At 43.4% G+C, this 25,010-nt stretch overlaps 2 protein-coding genes across 6 annotated transcripts in view; both read left to right on the top strand.

Annotated features, from left to right (window-relative positions):
• The window catches only part of Il1rl1 (interleukin 1 receptor like 1), a 48,877-nt gene extending 45,643 nt beyond the window's left edge, over positions 1 to 3,234 (top strand). For 3 of the 4 annotated variants that reach the window (XM_075980292.1, XM_075980293.1, XM_075980291.1), the window contains one exon: positions 714 to 3,234. In XM_075980292.1, the coding sequence (XP_075836407.1) occupies positions 714 to 1,132 (419 nt within the window). In that variant the 3' untranslated portion in view covers positions 1,133 to 3,234. The remainder of the gene's footprint in view (positions 1 to 713) is intronic. The other variant, XM_075980294.1, reaches the window with a different exon arrangement.
• Positions 3,235 to 4,472: 1,238 nt separating this feature from the next.
• Il18r1 (interleukin 18 receptor 1) overlaps positions 4,473 to 25,010 on the top strand; it is a 32,498-nt gene continuing 11,960 nt past the window's right edge. Inside the window, exons 1-6 of one of the 2 annotated variants that reach the window (XM_075978878.1) lie at positions 4,473 to 4,611; positions 10,027 to 10,112; positions 12,113 to 12,359; positions 16,294 to 16,459; positions 19,082 to 19,235; positions 23,984 to 24,046. In XM_075978878.1, the coding sequence (XP_075834993.1) occupies positions 10,055 to 10,112; positions 12,113 to 12,359; positions 16,294 to 16,459; positions 19,082 to 19,235; positions 23,984 to 24,046 (688 nt within the window). In that variant the 5' untranslated portion in view covers positions 4,473 to 4,611; positions 10,027 to 10,054. Of the gene's footprint in view, positions 4,612 to 8,638; positions 8,690 to 10,026; positions 10,113 to 12,112; positions 12,360 to 16,293; positions 16,460 to 19,081; positions 19,236 to 23,983; positions 24,047 to 25,010 lie in introns of those variants that run through there. The other variant, XM_075978879.1, reaches the window with a different exon arrangement.

Here is a 25,010-nt window from a genome sequence, read left to right as displayed (position 1 = left end):
TAGCTGGCCAGTGCACCGTGCTTATGTTCTTGCTAGCTGTCTTCCCCTCTCCTCTGATACCCACTCCACATCTCCTTCCACCCAGGATGGAAAATCTCAACCGACACAAGGGTCCATCTGTCACCATTTTACATGATTTTCTTATTCCAACTGACTAGAAGTAACCACGGCACTCTAAGACAATCTTGAGCTGTTCATGGCTTCACTTCTTTTGTGTGTGCATTTACCCTCTGCAGTGAGTGCTAGCTAGGTGGGGTAAAGTGACCCAGGACTTCTCTTGTAAGTTTGGTCAGTTGAGAGGATCAATGCTTGCTGAGTTTGCACTCTTCGATGTATGAATTAAAATTAAAATGTTGGCCCTCTTAAAAATATGTCGCTATCCAGTCTAAGACAATAGTAGACTTAAAAATTAAATTCCAATGAACCTGACTTCTAAGTCCTCCATGAGATGATGGACTAAGAGACCTTCACTTTTCCAGGCAGCTGGGAGGACTTTTCATTAACATTGATTTATCTGGCTAAACCCTTGGGTGGATATTCTTGTAGCAAAACTCAATAATGTCATTTCAGATTTCTGAATATGACTCTATCAGCTCAGAATCCCCCAATAGATTGCAACAATAAGAACTTTTGAATGCCCAGAACATTCATGATCCAAACACTGAATGTGTAAAAGAAATGACAGGAGGTCTCTATCCATCTTCTGACTGTAGATGCAGCCACCGTGGTGGAAAGCAGTATCCAGAGCAGCAGAAGACACATGTTTGTCCTGGCCCCTCACATGATGCACAGCAAAGAGTTTGCTTACGAACAGGAGGTTGCCCTGCACAGTGCCCTCATCCAGAACAACTCCAAGGTGATTCTTATTGAGATGGAACCTCTGGGCGAGGTCAGCCGACTGCAGGTTGGGGACCTCCAAGATTCTCTCCAGCATCTCGTGAAGATGCAAGGGACCATCAAGTGGAGGGAAGACCATGTGGCCAACAAGCAATCTCTAAGCTCCAAATTCTGGAAGCATGTGAGGTACCAGATGCCAGTGCCAAACAAACTCCCCAAGATGGCATCTGGTGTGGTCCCTTTGAGTGAAACACAAAGCATGTTGACCCAGAACACTCTTGAGTTGTGGTCCTGATCACCCACAGCTGGCTGTTCCCTTGCAGCAGGCAGCGGAGTGGAGCTGTGAAGACTTGGGATGTCAAGGGTAGCAGCCCCAGGCCCTAGCTAGCAAGCTACTTCAGTAGTTCTCCTACTTGTGGGCGGGGCCATGCCTCCTTTCTCTAGGCTTTCCTTTGCCCATTTCATTCCTTTGTGGCACAAGTTCATCCCTGTGCCTTTTCTTCTCTTCCATTTCTGTCTTTATTCTTTCTTTTCATCCTCATCAATAATCTGCTTTCTAAATAGCAAGCTGATGGTTCTAGAATAGAATTCTGAGCGTTCTCATGCCCAGAGGTGGAAGCCCAGTGGTGAATCACATTCCCAGCATGCCAGAACTTCTTTCTTTATTTGGCACTTATGCAGTTTCGTTGTGTCAATGGCGCCGAATTTGTTAGACTACCTTATCTAAATTGCCATGACCAACAAGGCTCTTTTCAGTTCCAGTGTCTCTCATATAGTTTTATTCTCTTTAGAACTATTTTCTCACTGTAAAAGTAATAAAGGTATATTTGAAAAAGGACAGTGTGAAAAAAATATTATAAAAGGCAATCATAACCCTGACATCTTACGATGAATTTTGGCAAGTAAGACAGTACTTTAAGATATCCTTACAATGTGTCCATATAATTTGTATAGCCGGGATTGTACAGTACTGACTTTGAGTCTTTCCTGTTTAGCACCATAAGGAAAATCTGTGGCATGTCAATCCTGAACTGCTTTAACATTGACAGATGCTAATTGACATGTTCAGAACGCCCCATGTCAGCTTGCGCTGCAGACTCCTGCTAAAGCGGCTGCCGTGAGAAACAAGTCCATCACACCGCAGCCGTACCAGCACATCTCCTACCTACGGACTGAAAGAAGTTTTGTCACTGTGAGACAACTTATTTTTTGTGACATTTCTGTGAAATGTATAGGGAATTTTGTCAGAACGAGCACTCTGTAGTCAAAGGTCCTCTGGACAGTCTTCTTCAGGAGAACACAATACTTTGGTGCCATAGACTCCTATGAGTGGATCCGGAGGCAAGGCAGGAGTCTTACTGGCACCTCGAGTTTTGCTGGTGAATGTGAGTCCTGCCTCAGTAGGGTTACTCACTAAGTGGTGGGATTCATGTCGAGATGACAATGGGCACAGAATAGATAGACTCTTGAAATGAAGAGTAATCTTGAACTCGTGGTCAACATATATTTTGGAGTCCTGACTGCAGATAAATTGTATACCCAGAAGTCTGTGTAAAGGATGGAGAGTAACCCATATTTCTAGGGACCCCGTGCTCTTAATCTGCATCCTTAAGTTGGTGTGCCAAGTAAACCTTCAAAGTTCAGTTTAAAGGCTGATGAAGAAGATGTGGAATTCAAACTTACCCGTGCATCCGTCCTGTGGTTGTGTTTGTTAAATCCTCTTTCCCCACTGTAGTGGATTGTTGTGTTCTTAAGAAATGTTATCTACTCTTATTGGATTGCCAAAAACTGACCTGGGAAAAGCATGCTGTGTGTATAACTGTTCACACAGTAGAATGTGAGATCAGGGAGGAACCCTTGCTTTGGATAACTAGCTCTGTGGTTATGAGTTCCTTAATGTCCTCAAATAAAAGTTTTCTTAGGTCTGATGAAATGTAATACCACATTAGATTCTTTGGCTAATAGAAAATAGAAGAATTGGGACTTCAGAAACAATTCAGTAAGTACTAATGTTTGGAATTATGAAATCTCCTTGTGCACCATGTGAAACTGACTGTATTCTGTGATTTACCTTAATGAAGACTTCTTGAAAATAAAATTCTCTCCAGTTAGATGATTTATTATTCCTGCTCCCTCACCCACCAAAAATGACCCAAGAAAACTACTATTGGTTCCTTTTCAAGATTATCCCGACAATTTAAAACAATTTGCATTTATATTAGAGAAATATTCTTAGTTTCTTAGAAAATTCCACCTAGGATTTGGATAATATATGGAGCCCATAACATAGATTCTAACGTAGGTTCTCTACCAATTCAACAATAGGCAGAGTTTTTGGTAGCGAACCTGTATCTGATGGTTTTGCTAAACTCAAGATAGTAGTTTCATTTTATTGTTTCGGTGGGTTCAAAGGGTGACCCATCCAAAGGCACCTTCCGTGGAAGACAGTGTTTCCACTTTATCCCGTCCTGCCCTTATACTTCTAAACATTTTCTTCAAAGTGCTTGTGCAGCCGAGCGCAGACAGACAGCATAGTCTGGTTACTAGTCACAGAAACCAAAACATTTCTCCATGCTGCTGCTTGTAAACATCCTTTATTAGATGAGGAAGGAAATAATGGTCCTCTCTCTGTACGAGTCCTGTGTCGTAGGAGTGTTGAAGTTTGCGAAACACTTATTTTCCATTTATCCCAGAGAAGTTATGCTTTTCCTATTTATTATATGGTGAATTATTTTTGATTGGGCAGAAAGAATTGTATCATTGACTCTGCATTCTGTTCGTTTGGGTTTGAAGAGTTCTAGCTTATTATAAAAAATATAGAAATACTGTCTGTCTTCCTTTTCTGTTGGACAATTTAAAATTTCACCATTACTTTGCAATTGTGAATTCTGTCCCATCTGGGCTGGTACTGGTTCTCGGTTGGCTCTGGGAGCCTGACAGTCTTAAGGACTCTCCTCCATGGTCTGCCTCCCCCTCTCTCCAGGGTTCTTAGCGCCCTCTCTCTGCCAGAAGGGTGCGGTGTGGTGGCGGTGGTGGTTTTCCGTTTTTTGTTTTTGTTTTTGTTTTTTTTTCCAGTTTTGCGAGACAGGGTTTCTCTCTATAATATAGCTCAGGCTGTCCTGGAACGCCACCTGCCTCTACCTCCCGAGTGCTGGATTAAAAGCATGCGCAGCCTTGCTGCCAGATCTACCACTGGTAGAACACAGAGAGAGCAGCGCAGGTCCGGAAAGCTGGAGGTGGTAGCGGTGCCCTCCCCGGAGGTCTGGAGCGGCTTAGAGTCCGCAGTCAGCTTTCCCACCGCAAGGTCTATTGCCTCGAGGGCTTTAGCTCCGGTAACTGGGGTGCTCATAGGTGAGCGGGGGCGAGTGGAAAAATCAGCACAGGCTTGGGCAGGAGCTTAGGGCATCCCCAGATCTTGAGCAGCCTGCTTTTGGGAGCAGCCTAGACTTCAGTGCCCCAGCTCACAACTCCGGACCTGGAACCCCTTCCACTCCGGGCGGAGCCCATCTGCAGCCTTAACTTTTCTTTTCTTCTTACTAGTCTGTTCCCCGCCCCCGCGTCTTTGCATCCCCCCCCCCCCAAAGCCTTTCTGGTTGTCTGATCTCTTTAATCACATTCTCCTGGCCCGGCCTCACAGCACCCCCTCCTCCCCCTCAACTCTTTCTGGTTTCACAGATGTGGACTGGGAGGGATCACTCTTACCTGTTTTGCTTCTCGAATGTAAGGGAAGGAGAGACCGCCGTCCCCCCCTACCTGTGAAAGACCGCTCTGAAGGTAAGGATAGGCTCTGATGCCCGTTCCTCACTGTTTACTGTTACCTGGACCAAGGGGAAGGAGCTTCCCATTCCCAGGGTGCAAGGATCCTGAGAACAAGATCAATGTGCCTGGTGTGTGTGGAGGGTGGGGGTAGGGAGTGAGCGTGTGTGTGTGTGTGTGTGTGTGTGTGTGTGTGTGTACGCACTGATAATTAGACTACGGGCTTATAGCTCCTTTGCAGAGAGATGTGAAAAGCTGAATGAAAAACAGCAACAGTTGATTTTATTCCGCGCTCAGCCCCTGCCGACAGTGTACAAAGCCTGTCTTCAGCTGTGTTCCAGTTGCTTAATCCTCGTAGGAAACAAATAAATAGGCAGTATCACTAGGCTTAATGAATGAGAGGGACAGAGAGATTCAGGAATTTGTCTCAGGACATCCGTCTAGCAATAGATCTGAGATTTATATTATATTTTCCTAATTCCAAAATCTTTGTGCTTGCTTAATTCAAGGGGCTTCCAGAGGTGAGAAGCCCCCAGCAGGTAGTATCACAGTTAATCAATTAATGATAGGGCGGGGGCGGGGTGCTGATAGTGTGATCTTGCTCTCATAAGCACACAAATGCACTCATTGCGCGCGCGCGCGCGCACGCGCACGCGCACACACACACACACACACACACACACACACACACACACACACGACTGAACACCCGCTTTAGGCACACAAAATGAAAAGGCAGGGAGCCTTCTCCCAGGGTCCTCTGCGAAGTGAAGGCTGCTGGTCCAGGAGGGATAGATCGGTCATGAGGTAGGGTAGTCTAACAAGTTTCCTAAGGAAGTCAAACATTGAGTCATATTGCCCGGTAGGGGTGGGAGGTGGGGGCGGGGAACTCGTGGTCTGTGTATCTGGATCCACACTTGGGAATAGTGCCTGGAGATTATAGCAGCAGATACCTTTATGTCAAGCGCTGTGAGATGGCAGTGATTTTTCTGGGCCTTACAGATGGAAAATCAGATTTCACACATCCTTTGCTTTAGTGCAGAAGTGCATGGGTGTGTTCAAGATCATTTTTGCCAGTTACACCAGGCTGTTTCACCTCTTTATAGATGAAGTAAAACACTTCTGCATTAGAGATTGTAGAGAAAGGATTGTGTTAAAAATAAGCAAACAAACAAAGATAAAAACATGGACAGCCCAGCTTAGCGTTGGAGTGCTTGCCTAGCCTGTCTTCTGTTCTCAGTGTGGAGAAGAAACCTCATGGGGCATTGCAACCTGCAGCAAGGCATTTTGTGCTAGGGATCCCTCAGTGCTGTGTTTTGCTAATGAATGCGTGACACTGAGGTAATGTGTTTACTCTGAGTCAGTGAAACTCCCTGTCGTGGGCTGGGCTGTTTCCCACTCTCAGCCCCAGGTTCCCCACTGGGAAGCCTTGCAGGACCTTAATTAACATCCTTGTGTTTGGATGAGCTGTTTTCTTCTATGGTCTGTTCTCTTGTGGTGAGGCCTCCAAAGGGGATGGAACAGAACCAGGAACTCAGGAGATGGCCACTTTGATACTCTGAAAGGATATCCTGAAAGAGCACTCTTGCCTGGGAAGACAAGATACTGGGTACCTTGCTTCTTCTGGTCTTCATTCTGTACCACCTGGCCGCATAACTTTTGGAAGAGAACTTTTTTAATCCAGAGAAAATTTTATACCATTGGGTAATTGAATTTGGAATTATTCTTTATACTCATGGGCACACACATACATGCTTGTACTTGTATCTTATATTTTCATATTGTATTAACTTTGAAGTAAATGGATCTACTATGAAATTTACTTTTCCGAGTGAGCAGGTAAGTCCTATAGATTGGTGGTTTTCTATCTGTTTGTGCACTGGAATCAGCCCCGAGGAATTTAGAAGATTCAGGGGTTCAGGTTGTCTCCTGCCAGCTGTGTGGAACTCAGACTGTTCCTTTCCAGCTGTGTGGAGCCCAGGCTTTCCCCTGCCAGCTATGTGGAGCTCAGACTGTCCCTTTCCAGCTGTGTGGAACTCAGACTGTCCCTTTCCAGCTGTGTGGAGCCCAGGCTTTCCCCTGCCAGCTATGTGGAGCTCAGACTGTCCCTTTCCAGCTGTGTGGAACTCAGACTGTCCCTTTCCAGCTGTGTGGAGCTCAGACTGTCCCTTTCCAGCTGTGTGGAGCTCAGACTGTCCCTTTCCAGCTGTGTGGAGCACAGGTTTTCCCCTGCCAGCTTTGTGAAGCTCAGGCTGTCCCCTGCCAGCTGTGTGGAGCCCAGGCTTTCCCTTGCCAGCTGTGTAGAGCCCAGGCTTCCTTATCTTTTCAAAAGCTCCGTGTTATGTTTACTGAGCACCATGTTTGTCCAAACAGACTTTTGACGATATCATACTTTATAAAGGTATGCAGTGAATTGAATGATCGCTCAAGATTCCCATCTGTCTATATTTTATGGATTTGGTTCATTCATCAATTCCAAAAATAAACCATCACGCAGACATAAAGTGTGACATGCCAGTTAGTATCAGTTGCTGTAAATAGGTAAGCAAATTGAGAACAGACAGAAAGTGGGTGTGTGCACGCTTGCACAATTTGCCCCTGGGCAGGCATCCTGCGCTGGATTTTCCACATATGCTCTGGGAGAGCCTGCACATTATAAGTAGATTATCAGCAAACCTCCAAGGGAGGGTGGGACTACTTGATTAGGCAGAGAAATAATTCATAGTTATTTTGGAAATGAAAATTTGTTTAGCTTCTATTTCTATAGCAAACAAAATTAATATTTGCAAATTTAAAAATAAGTCAAATGTAAAAACAATAACAAAGCCATAAAAGTGAAGAAAGTATCGGTAACTATTTGTTTTACCACTGAGAAATAAAAGGAATGATCTATACTTAAAAATAATGGGAAATACACACACACATGAGTATTGGTTTGAGTTCATCAATATAAAAATTTCCATATGCTAATGGACCAAAAGAGAAATTAAAAGTAAGCTAAATAAGTTGGATAATAAAATTCCAAACATTGTCGAATGGTGAAAAAATCACTTGCTATAAAAAGGTTCGTAATCATGAAAAAAACAGCTTAGTCTTATGTGATAGTGTTTGCTTTGTTTCTAATAGAATGAAAACACAGACTCAAATAAACAGCCTGGTTAGATCTGATGAATCAAGGCGAGGTGTGCTGTCCTGGGTGTGGTAGAAAGTGTCCTGCACCTGTGAGGGAGGCAATGGAAGCTGCTGGGAGGTTTCTGGAATGTAGCTGGGCAGCATGCTTTTCTTGCCTTGGACTCCTTGCCTGTTTGACCATATCATAACACCAATAAAATGATAAGAAATAAGAAAACAATGGTAATAGACAACATTTAGATGAAATTAAAACCTAGCTCCTCTTGCTAGTCTGCGACAGCCCTCGCAGCGGAAATGGCAGAGGGGAAATCACACTTCACATTCCATCCAAGACAGAACTATCAGACAGTAAGAGAAGGTGTGAGAGGGGGTGGCTGGAGGTTACTATTCCCTGGACATTTTGAATAGGAACCCTTGTAGCCACCATATCAGCCCTGGGAGGTAGAACTGTCATTCCCTTCTGTGGCTAAAGGACTCAGAGTATACAGCTAGGCTATGAGACTTGCCCATGACTGTTAAGCTGGTAACAGAAAGAACGAAGTTCGAGAGCCCGCTAGGCTGGGGCCAGCAGCTGTTCTCCATAAAACTGAGCCACACTGTCTGATGAACGCAGAAGTATGGTAAAACATTCAAGTGCTGTATACCCCCCCCCCCCCACACAACTATGTGGACAGCATCTATTATTTACATGCTGAGATCTTAACGTGTCTCACATTGAAAACTCTGCTTCTCAGAATGCTGAATGATTATGTAATTTTATTTCTTATTAGCGCTTAGAATTGAAAAGGAAAATGAAAACCTAGCTCCTCTTGCTAGTCTGCGACAGCCCTCGCAGCGGAAATGGCAGAGGGGAAATCACACTTCACATTCCATCCGAGACAGAACTATCAGACAGTAAGAGAAGGTGTGAGAGGGGGTGGCTGGAGGTTTCAAGTTGCGCATTGTTCTCGTCTGACTCTGGACGGTGGGTACTTTCCATGAACAAATATCCTTTTTGCTTTCATTCTATTCAGCATCCTCTCTTATGAATTGATAGATGGTTTGGGTAGCTTTATCCTGAAAGCCTTCTCCTGTGATTGACTAGTTAGGATGGGAGGTGAGTGGCAGTTGGGGTATTGTTCTACGTTGTGAAGCTGTCATGCATGCAGAAGTTGTCATTAGCGTTAGGTATTGTGATTCCCCAATGATTCTTCAGGAAGCCGTTTTACCTTCTGTGTTCCAGCAATGAGCCAACAGTCCTTGAGCTAATTATATCATTTTTCCAAGGTCTGCAACTCCCTGTGGTTTATCAGACTGGGATTCTCGTCAGTTTTGTGTGCGTCTGAAAGAAACCAACCTCTTCATGGCCTGCCGTGTTCTGCGTGGCCAGTGTTCTTTTGAGGCAGCGGGGTGGAGGCGGTGGGCTTTTCAGTAAGCAGGAAATGTGGGCTCGTTTGTGAAGTAGTTAGACTTATGCAGACTCCACCAAGAAAGAGCTTTTTCCCATTCTACACTTGTCACTCACAGTTAGCAAGGTCAAGGGTGAACTGTTCCAGGATCAAAGTTCAAAGCAGTGGGTCTGTGACCTGGGGTACAGCCAGTGTAAGGGGGATCAGTGTCATGACTGGGACCCCTGAGACTTATTTCCTCAGTTTCCCTAAAGGAAACGGGGGCAGCCAGTGCTGACTCATGCCCCGGCCACACACACCTCTTCTTCAGTGATAGTGGTTACTATGCGCCAGGCATTGCGTAAGCTTTGCTGATGGACGAGACAACATAATTCTTAGACTTGTGAAACTTGTGAGAAATTTCAGAAACTGTGAGTCAAAATGAGGATTTTCTCTTTATGAGATGATTAGTTCACATACTTAGAACGGTTTTGGAATCTCTCTCTCACACACACACATACATGCACACACACACACACAAGCACACATGAACAAACACACTGCAGGCTTCATAGTGGATTTGCATTCCTCATTATGCTATGGATTTTCAGTCTGTAAAATCATAGATTTCTCTAGACTTTTGCTTTGACCCTAAAGGCAAGCAAGATGTGGTATGTCAAGCTAAAAGTCAAGGGCTCTATTCTACTAAAAATGCTAAACAATTATGTTTTATAGGACCTAAAATCTATTGCCTTGAAAACTTATTCATTCTATGTCACTAAACATTTGGCAAACTGGTGACTATTTTAAAAGATATGAAGCATTGCTGGGCCGCCTTTTGTTTATGTGTCAGGAGAGTTTTTAAAACTCCCTTTTTAAGGTGGAATTGGTTGCTTGCGGGCTTAAGTTTAAATTTATGCTGTTCTTTGTCTAGAGACACCAGTTGCTGCAGAAACACAACCATGCATCGTGGAGAGCTGTTTTTGCTGCTCTGTGTTTTCGCTGTTAGAAGTGCCTCAAGTAAGTGATTTACCAACACTCACAAAGAGACGTTACTAGGCAACTAGAGGGAAATTATGGAGGCTTTTTTTTCTTTATAGCTGATATGGTTACTGAAGATGCTGAATTTATTTAATAGTCAGTGACTGCAAATTGTACTTTAGAAGGTGGGGAAATATTTGGTGTCCCTGGGATAGAGAGTGGAAGAGAGGCAGGGATGGGCCAAATAAAGGGCTAGAGAGCACTTACTATACAGAGGCAGGGGCATAGAAACTTCACTTTCAAAGAAAACTGCTTCATTTGATTTGAAATAGGAAAAGAAAACAATTGTCTTTTTTATTGGCTTTAGGCTAAAGCAAGTATCAGGGCAGGCCAAACACTAACTTTAATTTTTTAGCTGTGGGTTTTTCTATCTGCTTTCTTGACCTCTGTTCACTTATATAACTAAAGACCTTTTTTTGTTTTGTTTTGTTTTTCAAGACAGGGTTTCTCTGTGTAGCTTTGGGGGCCTGTCTTGAAACTAGCTCTGAAGACCAGGCTGGCCTCGAACTCACAGAGATCCATCTGCCTCTGCCTCCTCCTGGGATTAAAGACATACAACAGCATCACCTGGCAGGTGCTTCCCCGCCCCCCTCCCCCTTAGTGAATCAACACTTGGAAACCTAAAATAACTTCAAATGTCCAATAGATTCTTTTACAATAATCCAAGTCCCCAATATACACTACATGATAACGAGGAAAGAATGATACACACTACAAGCTGCATGTAGGAAACCGAACAGCAATCATAGACTCGATGATGTGCAAAAGGATCAGGACACAGGAGCGCAAAAACTGTATGAGCTGTACACTTTATTACATCTGACTCTGTAAGGCAGGAGCATTATGAAAATGTTAAGAAGCTTACTCTTGTTTTGACTGTCAAGGAGAAACTGTGTTGAAAATTGGAATGTAAAATAGAGATTATCTTACCACCGCCAGCAAGAAGCTGGCGTTCACGGTCATTCTCGCACCTTGAAGTAGATCTGACGTTTGAGCCACTTCCTCCTCCAGCTGTGGTTAGTGTTAAGTTAAAGTCAGAATGTCACTCTGAGCAAGAAGCCCTAACGACAGACACAGCATTTTGTATGTAGTCGCAAGGAAATATTTCCGTTTACTTAAGAGATTGCAATTTTCTAAATAAAGATTACGGGCATTTGAGACCAAGAGGGCAGCGGGTGGGAGAAGGGTTTGACAATTTCAATTGAGAGTGGAGGTCCGCTCTGTGGAGATGGAAAAAATAAAGTAGGTAAATCTTCGAAGAGCAAATCTGAGCTGAGAAATGGACATGGAAGGAGAAAGAGACCCTGTAATGGGAATGGTCTGCCTCTGTCAGTTCTTTGGTTACATATGGAAGCTTGCTGCCGGGGCTTAGCTACCCAAGAGCTCCACTGTGTCTCCCCAACCTTCCTAGAAGTAAGTAGGCAGACTGCTTGGGCACAAGGGACACGAGCTGGTTGTGATATAGATGAAGGATGCACATATAGACTTCTTTTCCATGAGGCGTCTACAGTGGTGACATTTTGGGGCAATGTGGCGACACTATGACTTCTTTGTCTTTCCTTAACAAAAATTTGTTTGGAGCCTGTCCTGGAGCTAGCTCTTGTAGACCAAGCTGGCCTCGAACTCACAGAGACCTACCTGCCTCTGCCTCCCAAGTGCTGGGATTAAAGGCGTGTGCCACCACTGCTAGGCTAGTGTTGTAACTTTTAAGATGTGGCCATGGTGCATTGTCTTGAGGGAGAGCCAGTTACGCTCTTGCAGCTAGCTTTCTGTTCAGGAGAAGCCATCAGTTTCATCTTCATCTTTGTTCCAAAAATGTCTTGTCTCCGGTAGGTCTGTTTTCAGAAAAAAATCCAGTACAGGAATGTGATGCTGAGATTTCTTGTAGCCTTCTCGCCGATCTTACTTTTATACCTGAGGGGTGAAAAAAATCATTTTTGTCCTGTTTTATCTCCTTTTCCTTGGTTAATCTGCTGTAGGAAATTGCATCCGACGCCAGAAAATTCACACACTAGAAGGAGAGCCCTTTTATCTGAAGCACTGCGGCATAGCTTCATCTGTGCACAAGAACGAAACAGCCACCGTAAGATGGTTCCGAGTCCATGCTTCCCATGGATATGTAGAGCTGAATACTCAAAGCTCACCCAGAATTACTTTGCAAAGTCACTATTTGGAGTTCTGGCCAGTGGAGCTGGAAGACAATGGAACATACTTTTCCCAAGTGGGGTGAGTTAGCCATTTGGTTTCAGCATATTTCCTAGGACTCTTGGCTTTTGGCTCAGCAATTCAAATCTACATCAGGAAGCTCAGATAACCCATGCATTTTGTTTTCCTCCCCTGCTTTTGCTTCAACAGGAAACCAACATTTCATTGCAGGAAAATTGAGCTGGTCACTCTATATCCACCTATATTTATCTTCTTAGTGACCTCAAAGAATGATGAATGAGATTTCCTTTTAGGGGTTCCTTGTTAATGAAAAGGTGGAATTTCGGTGGGTCTTAAAGTTCTGTCTAAGAATAATATGCACTTGAGAAAGGAGCTACAAAGGGCAGCTTCCCACACAGCCTCCTCAGGCTCCAGAGAAAGGGTAGGGTTTATGAAATAACCGTAGTCTAGCTTTCAGAGGTTACTGGGAAACAAGAAGCAGGGTTATTGGGGGGAAAGGTACAGTTGTCACCCAGCCACAAGCTAGTAGCCAAGGTCAGTGAGGCTTTTCACACGGAGGTACATGCACACATGGGTAGGGAAATATCTCTTATTTATAAAGAGTTGCCACTGACCTGTGAAAACTCACTTAGGCTCGCTGGGCGGTGCCCACTGTGCTGTGAGAAGTAGCAGATTTCTTTTAGAAATCTCTCTTTATTCTAGGGTGACTCCTGATTGTTATCAGTGAGCCTTCGAGAGAGAAGTGAGATTTCGCAGCAAAGCCTCTTTCTCGCTCCTGTGGTTTCTCACAAAATGAGGTCATAGCTGTTTATTAGACACAGAAACTTGTGAGCCTCAGAAACAAGTCGTAGGACTGTTGTTTTTTGAAACAGCGCAGTTCTTACGACACTTTAAGAGAGAAAAACATAATAAATCGGTCCCCACTGGATCTTTCTAGAGCAAGTTAAAGATGAATGGAGAAGAGAAACAACCTGTGTCTCCACTGTCCAAACTGTATAATGTAACTTAAAGACACGAATATTCTGGTTATGGTGGACAGAGTCATTTGAGGGAAAGAGGCACCTGTGGCCATCCTGGGGAGTAGATGGAGACAGAGGGCATTTGCTCTTGATTTTTCTGATGTCAAGGGCAGAGAACACAGACTGCGTTAGGAAGCAATAGAAGGGCAATCAGAATGAGGGAGGAGGGAGCAGCAGGGAGACCCAAGGAGGCACCGAAGAGTTCAGAGACAATGCCTGAAGGATGCTGGAAGGTGGGGTTGGACAAACATGACTTGATGACAAGGAAGGAGCTTCGTCAATGGCGTTGACTGTAAGTGAGCTTTCATGGGGAAGCAGGTACCTTGAACATCTTCAGCTACAGTACAGGTAGAAGAACCTCTTGTCTGCATCATATTTCAAGAAGGTAATCAGTGTGGAGGAAATGGCCTGGTGTTTTTTGAGAGCACTGGAGGCTGAAGACAGGAGAGAGAGAGAGAGAGAGAGAGAGAGAGAGAGAGAGAGAGAGAGAGAGAGAGAGAGGAGAGGAGAGCTTCTTAGTGGTTAAGAAATGCACCGCTCTTGCGGAAGACCTGAGTTCAGTTTCCAGCACCCATGTTGGGTGACTCATAACCTCCTGTCACTCTAGCTCTGAATACCCATGCTCTCTTCTGGGCTGTGCAGACCCCTATGCTTGCCTATGCACAGGCACACACATTTACACACACACAGGATTTTAGAAATGAAAACCTTTTAAAGGGAGTAGGAAATCAGCTAAGAAGGAAAGTCAAACAGAAGAGAGATGTTTCTGTGGTGGAGGTGGAGAAACGGGGGGAAAGGAGCCTGAGGCTGATGCACAGAAAGCTTATCTTGGAGCCAGAGAGAAGAGAAGAGCAGTCCTTCCTCTTTTAGTCCCTCCTTCCCTCCCCCTCCCTTCTCTCCTTCTCTTCTTCTCTCATCTTGTTTTAGTTTGCTGCTGTTGGTACTCAAGATTATCTACATATGAGGCAAGTGCTCTACAACTAAGCAATCAGCCTTTAAGACATTTTATTTTCTTTTAAACCCACACAGCACTCAGCCAGAGGAGCCACTATAATCAGAGTGACATTGAGCATTGATCCATGGGCATAGGTTACAAGGAAGTGGGGATCCTAGATGCTGGCTCCCTTAGTCTCAACTTCACATCAGCCCTTGAGCTCGCTCTTTGGCAGCAAAGCAGAGTGTTGCTTGGTTCAGCATTTTTTAGGGGTTCCCACACATGACAGGCACTGTCAAGATCTGCCGAGTGTTAGGAATTGAGAATTAAGTGTGACTTGCCAAGAGGAATCTTAAGAAGAGAATTCTGCCAATGAACCTGAGCTCCCTTGAAGATCAGTTGGTCCCCCCTCCAGCCCTGGCTGGTTTTCTCTATGTTCAACCAAAGGTAAAGAGCAGGGCTGCATAGAATGTGAAAATGTAGTATTATGTCAACTACTCCTGCCCCAATATGCATTTATATCCTGGTCCCATCCAGTACAACAACAACAACAACAACAACAACAACAACAACAACATACACACACGATGTGGAATTCCCCTCTGTAGGCTATGAATATGTTTTTTTACCCTTGGTTATTAAAGAAGCTGTTTCCGCCAAGGCTTAGTAGAGTAAAGCCAGGCGGGAAATCCGAACAGAGATATAGAGAGAAAGTAGGTGAAGTCAAGGAGACGCCATGTAGCTGCCGCCTAAGGAGACAGTCACTGGGGAACTTTACTGGTAAACCACAAACCTCGTGGTGATGCACAGATTAATAGAAATGGATTAGAGCTGGCTAGAAAGACACTTAAGCTATTGGCAATGCGGTGATATACAGTTTTCTGTGCAATTAGTTTGGGTCTGGGCAGCCAGGAATGAACAAGCAGCCTCCTCCAACACACACACACACACACACACACACACACACACACACACACACACACAATCACACTCACACACTCACACACACACTCACACAGACACACTCACACACTCACACACACACGCCCATGTGACCACGGGACAAGTTACTTGGTTGTTTGAATCCTTGACTTTCTTATGTGAACTTGAGGAAAATGGTCAGGCTCTCCTGGATCCACACATTGCAAAGTATCTGGGAGTCAGTGAGCAACAGAACATTTCATTCTCTTCTATCCAGCTCCTCATAGATATAAAGGGGACCTGGGAAAGCCCAGGTAGAAATACATTTCCCAGGTCACAGGACAACTTAGCAACATGTTTACTACTTTTAGGATGGGGACGGATATGTCCCTAGTATGGCGTAAACAAACACACAATTGCAAATGGTTTTACTTTTCCTTCCTTCCTTCCTTCCTTCCTTCCTTTCTTTCTTTTCTTTTTTTTAAAACACTGTTGTTTAAAAACATGCCATTTATCATCTTCAAGATGGCTGATTTCTGAGAAGAGAAATCACAGACAAAAGAGATAATGAATGAAGTTCACCCTGGTTCAGTTGTGCAAGGGCTGGGCCAAACTCCGGTTTATTCAACAGTAAGGAGAAAGATCATAGAATAAACCACCTTGAGAAACAGAAGACACAGTACATATGCATACACATTCAGGAGACAAGGGCGGCAGTTCTCTTGAAACTAAAGCTACCCTTCTCTCCTGGCCTGTGAGTCTCTGAATCCGTCCAGCACTGAAGATAAAGTTTAAACCATTTATTGCTCTCCTATCCATGCCATGTGGATGACTGTATATGGTATATTTGGTATGTATGTGTGGTGTGTGTTTGTGGTGTGCACATGTGCAGTGTGTGTTGTGATGGTCTGTGTGTGTTCCTAGACTGCTCTGGAGTGTAATCTTTCACCCCATGACAGTTGTAAACTCTCTGATCTGAGCTAAGGGGTGGCAGAGAAAAGTTTGCATCTCAGTGAATAAATCTCTTCATATAGAAATTAGGGTAAAACTGGAAGATTGGAGGTAGTTGCAGAATCTCGCTAGTAACCACAAAATCCCTCTCTATTCCTGTGTTTCATAGAAATGATCATCAAAATTGGACCCTCATTGTCATTAAAAGAAATGAACACAGCTGCTTTTCTGAAAAACTTGTGATAAACAAAAACGTGGAAGTCAAGAAATCTTTGAGTATAAAATGTGAAAATTCTAGCTACGGTGAACTGATCAACCACACTTCATTGTATAAGGTAAGAAGTTGAAAGAACTTACCCTTAAAACTCGAAAGGAAAGAAAAAAAAACACATGGAGAATAGGAAGACAGTTGAACACTTTGCCATCGTCAAAAAACAAATGGTCTAGGGGCTGGAAAGATGGCTCAGTGGTTAAGAACATTGCCTGCTCTTCCAGAAGTTCTGAGTTCAATTCCCAGCAACCACATGGTGGCTCACAACCATCTGTAATGAGGTCTGGTGCCCTTTTCTGGCCTGCAGACATACACACAGACAGAATATTGTATACATAGCAAACAAACAAACAAACAAACAAACAAACAAGTGGTCTACCTCCCCACGACTTACTTGGCCTGTGTGAGAGACTGTCCCATATGGCTATCGTCAAGCGCCATTAAGCGGTATGTGCAGCACTGTAGCGTCCTGTACTATAGTAGGTATTCAGGACATGACGGTGGCTTCTTCTCTGCTGCCTCTCCTTCTTTTTCCTTCTATTAAAAAAAAAATAAAGTTCTCATTTTCTTTTGCCACACCCATTCAAAATGCTGAAAGACAATTGCATGTGTTTTCTGAATACATACATTTGTTTTATAAAGCAGGAAGACAGGAAATGAAAAAAAAAGTGAAGTGAAAAATCATTCCTATTCCCACAGCTGTGTTTGTTCTTCTACCTAGAGAAACATCTGTCCTGAAAAGTTGCTTGTTCGCTGGTCTTTTCCTTCCTAATTAAAACCATGTAGTTATTTACCCATACCTGTGAGCAGCTCTCTTTCAAACAGGGAATGTGTTTTCTATGGATTTGGTTTAAACCCCTTAATCTCCTTGTTATTAGACATGTGTGAGTGTCCCGTGTCCTACTGTTATTTACAGACTATAATGAATGATATATATTCATATAAATCTTTGCATGCTTATATGATTAACTCTTCAGGGAAAATGCCTAGATGTAGGATTACTGAGCCAGTGGGAGGTTAATTGATCAGCTTTTGATACACATTAGCCAATTCCGCCCCACCCCCCTTTACACCTTCCCAACATGGGAAACAATACTTTCAGAAAGTTAAAAATCTGACAGAAAACAGAAAACACTTCAGAAACGGGGGATTTCTTCCTATTGTTCTCTTAGGAATGGTAAGAGAAATGAGTAAATTGTAGCCTTTCTTCGTGGATCGCCTGTGCATTTTCTGTTTGCTTCATTGGCGAGCCTTTTTCTTACCAGGTTGTAAGAGTTCCTTTCAAAGATGCTGTGGAGAAGCTCGTCATACTTCTGTCTCATATTTATCATGTAGAAAACGGTGTTTGCATTCACATGCATGCACACGTGTGACATGACATATCATGTCTGTGGAAGAGCAGACCTGAGCTGCTGACCCCGTCAAAAAACTAGACAAGGGAACTCGGGGAAGCTGAACCATTAATGAGTTCCCTGAAGTATGTGGGTCGTTCTTGCTGTCACAGTGTTTCTGTATGAGTTTTCAAGGAGATTTCTTATCTGAAATACTTTCTAAACATATAACTCAGTCTTGGGTTGGCTTGCCTTCTCTTGCTGTCTAGTATACGTACTTTGCAGTACATGTAAATTAGGGAGGCGTGGTTAGTGGGTTTTAGAAAGCCCCACTATACAGATAACTAAATTTAGAAGATGTATGATCTGGCTCTGTTTATGGCTGAACATCTGTAACACGAGCAGTCACATGAAAAATCTAGTGGCTGGTCCATGACCTTCCTGAGGGGAATGGTACTAGACAGCTTAGTCAGAAAAAGTCTAATTGGAACAGAAAATGAAGGCCTTCTGGCATTTTGTCTACCATGGAGAAAGTTTGCTTCAGTTTATACAACTCTCCTTATACTCAGAAACACTTTGCTGGCATCAGGTACACATGGGACTTTGCAAGACATTTGGGTAACTGCTTGGTCCTTGCTCCGGAGGCCACCAGCAGTGGCCAGCATGAAAGTCTGTGGGCATTCTATTCCCCTTGCCAGGCATGTGGAGGGACTGTGTCACACGACCAGAGTTAGTTGGTCAACTTCCTTTCCTCACAGTCTTACACTTGCCTGAACCTATCAGTGGGTGACGGAGGGCTAGTTTGTAGACAGTGACTTTACTATTGTTATTATTGATTTCTATGACATTTGTGGGAGAAACAGAAAGATTAAAGTATGTCTATGAATTTGGCCATCTATGCCCTTTGGTACAGGATATTAAGAATCCAGAGTGGGCAACATCTACTCAGTTTTCTGGGTCATTCTGTCCACATTCCCACGGCCCATACCCTTAAATACAGAACTGGACCCAAAGTGTCATGCAGTAGAGTTGTTTCAGAGACATTCTTCACCTAAGCAGGATTTTTTGTTGTTCAAGTATTTTGGCTCTGTTTCTGTTTGTCCGTCGCTCTCTTTGATTGTGTGTGAACAACAGATTAAGATAAAATGACAATAGTGGGGATGCACTACTCTTCAGTAGTGACAATGATGATAACAGGGCGCTTCACTGCTCCAGGGGAAGGAGGTGAGCTGATGGGTTTTTGTTCTGTTTCCCTTTATCACTAAAAGATCTTAAGCTTTAGAAAAGTGAAGGGCTGCAACGAGAATACTGCCTTTACTGACTTGAAGTGTTTTAACTTGCCTTTAAATACCCAGAACTGTAAGGAAATAGTCTTACAGGGACTATTACGAGGGATCCAGAAGGATGCTGAGTTTGAAGATGGGGGTTATTACACGTGCGTGCATTCTGTCCACCATAATGGGAAACAGTACAACCTCACCAAGACCTACAATATAACCGTCATCGAAGGTAAGAGAAAGTTTTTGGAAGGAGTGAAGGCGTATGAGGAAAGCAGACTCTTTCTTTCACTGTGAAGTTACTTGGGTCTGGAGAGGGTACCTTGAGGTTAGGGATACTGTTGTTTTAACTTTGGAGCAGCGGTTGTACTTTCTAATGCTACCTCAGCCAGAAACTCCAGTTACCAGCCTGCTTCTCTAGCAGCGGCTGGGCTGCTCATGGGACAGCCAGTGAGATTCTGCTCCTGCAGGCACCAGCTGAGTCGCTGCCACTAAAAGGTAGCTTTAACTAAATCTCTATCATTCTAATTATGAATATGACTAGAGAGTCAAGGGCTCGAGTGAAAACCTGCGAGCTCAGAGAGGCTGAGGAGCAAATTATCTTGCCGTCTCTCCTTGATGGCATCCAGTGAAGACCCTTCCTTCCACTTTGCCAAACTAGAAAAACCTGTGTCATCCCGAACCCACCCTACTACTTTCTCTCTCTCTCTCTCTCTTTCTCTCTCTCTCTCTCTCCCAGATGCCCTCTAAGGCTCTATAATGACTTGCTGTCAACTAATTGCTATTGCATCCTCCTGTCCCAAAGTTAATTTTATTTAATTAACTCAAATGCAAATTCGGGACTCACAATGTGATCGAATATCCCCCCAACAGAACATATACCTACTTCAAATCTTAGGTTTAAAGCCTTTACCTTGGGCTCCCATCAAACTGACTAAAACCAGATATTCTTAGACGCAGAGGAAAGTTCATGGGTTGAACCTTTTAAGTCAGCCTGTTCTTGTTTAGACTTTGCGTAAACTGTAGAATCTTGTTAGGCTTCCATTTTTGCTTTGAGAAAATATTTATTGGGGTCACAAATATTTATCGGTGGCTGTATTCAAGAATCTGTACTGAGTGTTGAGAGGCAGAGGACACAAGAGAACGTGCTACAGCGAAGACTACAGAGTTCTCAGGGAGTTTCGTAAGGGTCTGGAGGACCACTAGCATGAACGCTGCAGCTGTGTGAGAGGTCGTCAGAGAGGCTGAAGGATGTGATGTGTAGTCGAAAAAAAAACGACAAATGTTAAAGGCTTTGCCAGATGTGCGTCTTGGAGGGACAGTGTCACGAAGGGGCAGAGCACACACAGAGAACAGCAGCCCGAGAAAGCCAGGTCTCAGAGTGCCAATTGGAGGGGGAGTCTTTGCATGCATGAATTGCCCTGAGCCCCGAGGCCAAACAGGCCTAGAATTCTATTGTGACAGTGACCTGTGAGGTAATTTAATTGAACCACACCCCACGGAGATATCCTTCAGATGGCACAGTCAATATAACTCAACATCAGTACCTTCTTGGGAACTTACAGGGAAATTCCAAATCACAACGCAGCCAAGTACAGATTTCAATACCCGAGAGTCTGTTTTGTCTTCTTTAGTTTTTAGTGACTGCTCTTCATTGGCTTTCAAAACCTTTGCAGAATGTCTGTCCCCTTCCTATGTGAAAGTTCCTCCAGTTGTTTGAAGATCTGTGGTATGACCATGACTTTCTCCACCATCATTCCAGAAAGCCTATGTGGATGACATTTGACCAGATTGTTCCAACACATCTACTCTATGGTATCTTTCTTCAGCACTTCACCTGATGCTTACATTATTGCCCATGTGCTGTGTTTGCAGCACATCCCACGACTTAGTATCCTGAAAAATCTAGAGTTCTGGAGGTCACATGTCTGAATAAATTCACTGGGCTGGAATCAAGGGTTCAGCAGCATTGTATAGTTTTGGACAGTATGGGAAGAAGATATTTCTCTACCATCTGTCAATATCTGGAGACTGTCTATATTATACTTCATCTTTAGAACAAAAAACACACTGTCTACCAGTCTTTTTCCTTTTATTCCTTCTTCTCATTATTTCTCTTCTTCTCCTCCTCCTCCTTCTGCTCCTCCTTTTCTCCTTCTCTTCCTCCTCCTCTTCTCCTTTTTCTCTTCCTCCTCCTCTTCTCCATCTCCTCCTCATCCTCTTTCTCTTCTTTTCCCATCATCCCATCATTTACATGCATGTCCCGGAGTCTGACTTGTCTGACCTTTCTGACTTTCTTCTGAGGACATATTAACAGCTAACTGGGATAGTGCAAGACAACTTCCCTTTCTCCACGTCCTTAAGCAATCAGAGCTACAAAATTCTTTGACCATATTCTTCTGCTAGAACAGAGTGCCAGAGACTGAGCAAATTATAAACCATAGAAGTTTATTTGGCTCTCAGTTCTGGAAAATCCCAGACCAAGGGGCCACCTGTGAGTGTATATCTATTATGCACTGTGTGGTTCAGAACATTGGATATCTTTCTCTTATCACCATGCCCCTTGTCTTGAGACAGGATCTTTAGCCAAATAAGGAGAGTCCTAATATGGGTAGCCTAATTGGCCAGGGAGCTTTCGAGATCTGCCTTTCTCTTTCTCCAAGTGTTGGGGTTACAGACACATACAGTCATGCTTTTAGAGATTTAAAGTCAGGTTCCACTTTAGAACATTAAGTACTCCCACCTGCTGGGCAGCCTCCCCACCCCTAAGAAGACCTCCATGCTGCATCACATTTAACTTGAGTGTAAGTGATTGTGTGTGAGACAGAAAACCTGGGCTGGGCTTACCCTTTTAATCAGGAACCCACGCCCGTAACAACTAACCAAAACTACAACCTAGGAATCCCATCCCTGAATTTTTCAGCTCCCAAAACCCTGCAATCTATTTGTGATCACTTGATTTCTTCAACCACAGTTTGCATGCATATACTTATACATCATATACTACATAAACATATACAATTTGTGTACCTTCTAGTTCCTTGGTATTCTCCCCTATTCTTTTTCTTATCCGTCTTTGCCACTCTTCCTTTTCTTCCTTGAAGAAGTGATAAGACGCTTCAGCATCAACACAGGGCACCTTTTGCTCTAGTTGGAACCTCTCATTCATTCTTTCTCATAGTTTTTGTGATGTTGTGACCTTGGACAAATGATTGTCTAGCGTCTTGCTGCCTCGGGTTCCCTCAGCCCATGGGCCAATGGTGGCTTTTGGGGCTCTCTGGTTATCGGATGCTATAGGCCAGGCACAGTAACAGTGTGTCAGGGGTCCCTGCAGGTGTCATACAGGAAAGTGAACCTCACGAAAAGATAAGGATGAAAACCTGGTGCAGATTTACTTCATCAGCCTGGGTCAGATGTCTTTGGGGAGTTTAATAACAGGCTCCCCTCCCCAATGTATTTAAGCCCAGTATGATTTGGGGGAAAGTTTCCTGATGTAATACAATTCGCATTGCACAAGGGAGTGTAATTACATTGAAACTCAACTCGTGTCATTTTTTTCCAAGAAGATGGTTTCAAGAGCTGTGCTACCAGTACTAGCTTAAGGGCCAAAGATCTGGTCTGGTCTGGTCTTGGTCATAGAGATAGAGGTCATTTGGGCTATTAGCCATACTCTGGTCCTGTTTGTGAGAGCCTGGGGAACCTCTGACTGTCAGGGTCATTTAGATTACTAGCCACCTCCGGTCTTGGTTGTAAGAACTTGATCTGGTCTGGCCCAACAGATAACACAGACCACCAGACTGTTCATCATTTCTAGGTCTTGACTTTCAGGATGGAAGAACAGGTTTTTCATCTTCCCCATTGGGAAGATAATCCTGTGTACTTAACTTTCCTGGTTTCTCTGGAGATCAGTAGGCATAGGATCTTCATGCCATGTTCCCAATAAATGTGTACATTTCTGAGCAAAATGTTCCTTCCTATGTAAGGGAGCTAAGGAGATGCTTGTATACTTTTTGTTAGAACTGGAAATCACTAGGAAGAGCAATAGTTCTGGATCTACAGGTTTGAAAAGCAGGGTCAGACAGAATCAGGTAAGGCTTCCAGGACATGGTTATGACTAAAGACTCTACACCCTCAAGGGTAGGACTGGTATCTGGGAGAGGTGCCTTACACGGCTCCTTTTAGTCTTATTATATTCTGTTAAATACATCAGTGAGAGAATGAGGAAGGCAGACAGAGGGAAGTGATACAGAGCAGGAAGGTTTTTCCTAGTGATTGTGCACCTTCTATGTCCTAAACATTTGGTCCTCTCAGTACCTGGCAGTAGTCTCCCTGGACGAACATGTTTCTCTGACTTCAGCTTCACTGGGCAGAAGCCAATGTTTGACTTCAAAGGATAGATGGAATTGGCTTTCAATAGTGCTGTGAACGTATAAGTCCAGGAAAATGAAGCTTCAGTAATCTGAGCTCGGTTAATAAAACAGTTAATAAAAGTATGGCACAATTAAATATATAGTAATGATTGCCATTGCCCACAGATAAAAGTCAAGACTTAGCGTGTGCCTGATACCATGAGAGGACCAAACCTGATATATGCTGTTTCTGTATACATACATGCCTGTAGTAAAATTTAGTTTATAGAATAGACACAATAAGAGATTAACATCAATAATTAATAATAAAACAAAATATGCTAGGGCAATTTGTCACTACTTGTCACAAATTGTCAATGTCACTACTTTTGTGCTTTGTGGTCATGATTAAATAAAATAACCGTTACTGGAACACAAGTACCATGATGTCATGATGATTGGGCTCGTAGTATATAATGCATGAGTACCATGAACAAGGGGACAATTCAGGTCCTAGTTTGGATGGAGTGGGATGGAAAACTTACAGCAGCATACAGTTTACCAGTTTACAAGTTACCTAGATAAGCTCAAGGTAATTCCAATGTCTGTTTTTGTTTTGTTTTGCTTTCAGGGAACAGCAAAATCACTCCAGCTATTTTGGGACGAAAGTTTGACACTGTTGAAGTAGATCTAGGTATGGTTTACAACATGTGTTTTCTGAATTATAAGTGGGGCCATTATTGAGACTGTTACACAATGAGGAACAGCATGTCATTGTTTGACTCTTGCCACTTTTAGACCAGTTGACTGTTTAAAAGCCAGTGAAAATATCTACTGTTTGTACACTAGGGTCTCTGCCATGCCATTTGGTTTTTTTTTTTAATTTTCTCTACTGACCTTTCAAAATATGAAAATTTGATGATAACACTCTGGAGATAAGATTCAAAATTGTTCTGTAATTTGAGTATTTGGCCATGGATAGAACTGGCTATATTTTTACGATTTGTCTAGGCAATTGGTTCTCAACCCTTTTAATGCCACGGCCCTTCAATTCAGTTCCTCATGTTGTGGTGAGTCCACCAACCATAAAACTATTTTCAATGCTACTTTTTAACTATAAATTTGCTTTTGTTGTGAATCGTAATGTAAATATTTGATATGTAGGCTGGCCCAAAGGAGTTACAACCCACAGGTTGAGAACCACTGGTCTAGAGAGATCCTAAGAATTAATGTGCACAGTTAGGTAACTTCTTTCAAAAATAAAAGCAAAGAAGGAATGGAATAAATTTGCATATGCTAAGCCAGATACTGAGCTAAGCGATTTGGGACTTTTGAGATACATTCTCCAACCAAGGTAGAGGGGTATTGTCTCCACGATATGGACTGAATAACTGACACACAGACCAAGGAACTCACAATTATCTCAGTCTGTTCAGAACTCAGCTGGGGTGGCTGGGAGCAGATGTGCTGTATTTGATCCACCTTGCATTTAAATAGCTGGGGCTGGAAAGAATACCGCAGTCATGTTGGAAGCAGACCTTTGCTGCTAGAACACAACTTCTCAAAGTGTTGGGACCACGTAGGGGACTGTGTAAGAGAGAGTGGGGGTCATGACAAATCTGGCAAAAGTAAAAGGTTTTTGAATACACAACGCCAGA

The sequence above is a fragment of the Microtus pennsylvanicus genome, chromosome 7, assembly GCF_037038515.1.
Source record: "Microtus pennsylvanicus isolate mMicPen1 chromosome 7, mMicPen1.hap1, whole genome shotgun sequence".
Lineage (NCBI taxonomy): Eukaryota > Metazoa > Chordata > Mammalia > Rodentia > Cricetidae > Microtus > Microtus pennsylvanicus.
This window is presented reverse-complemented; position numbering and strand designations above follow the sequence as displayed.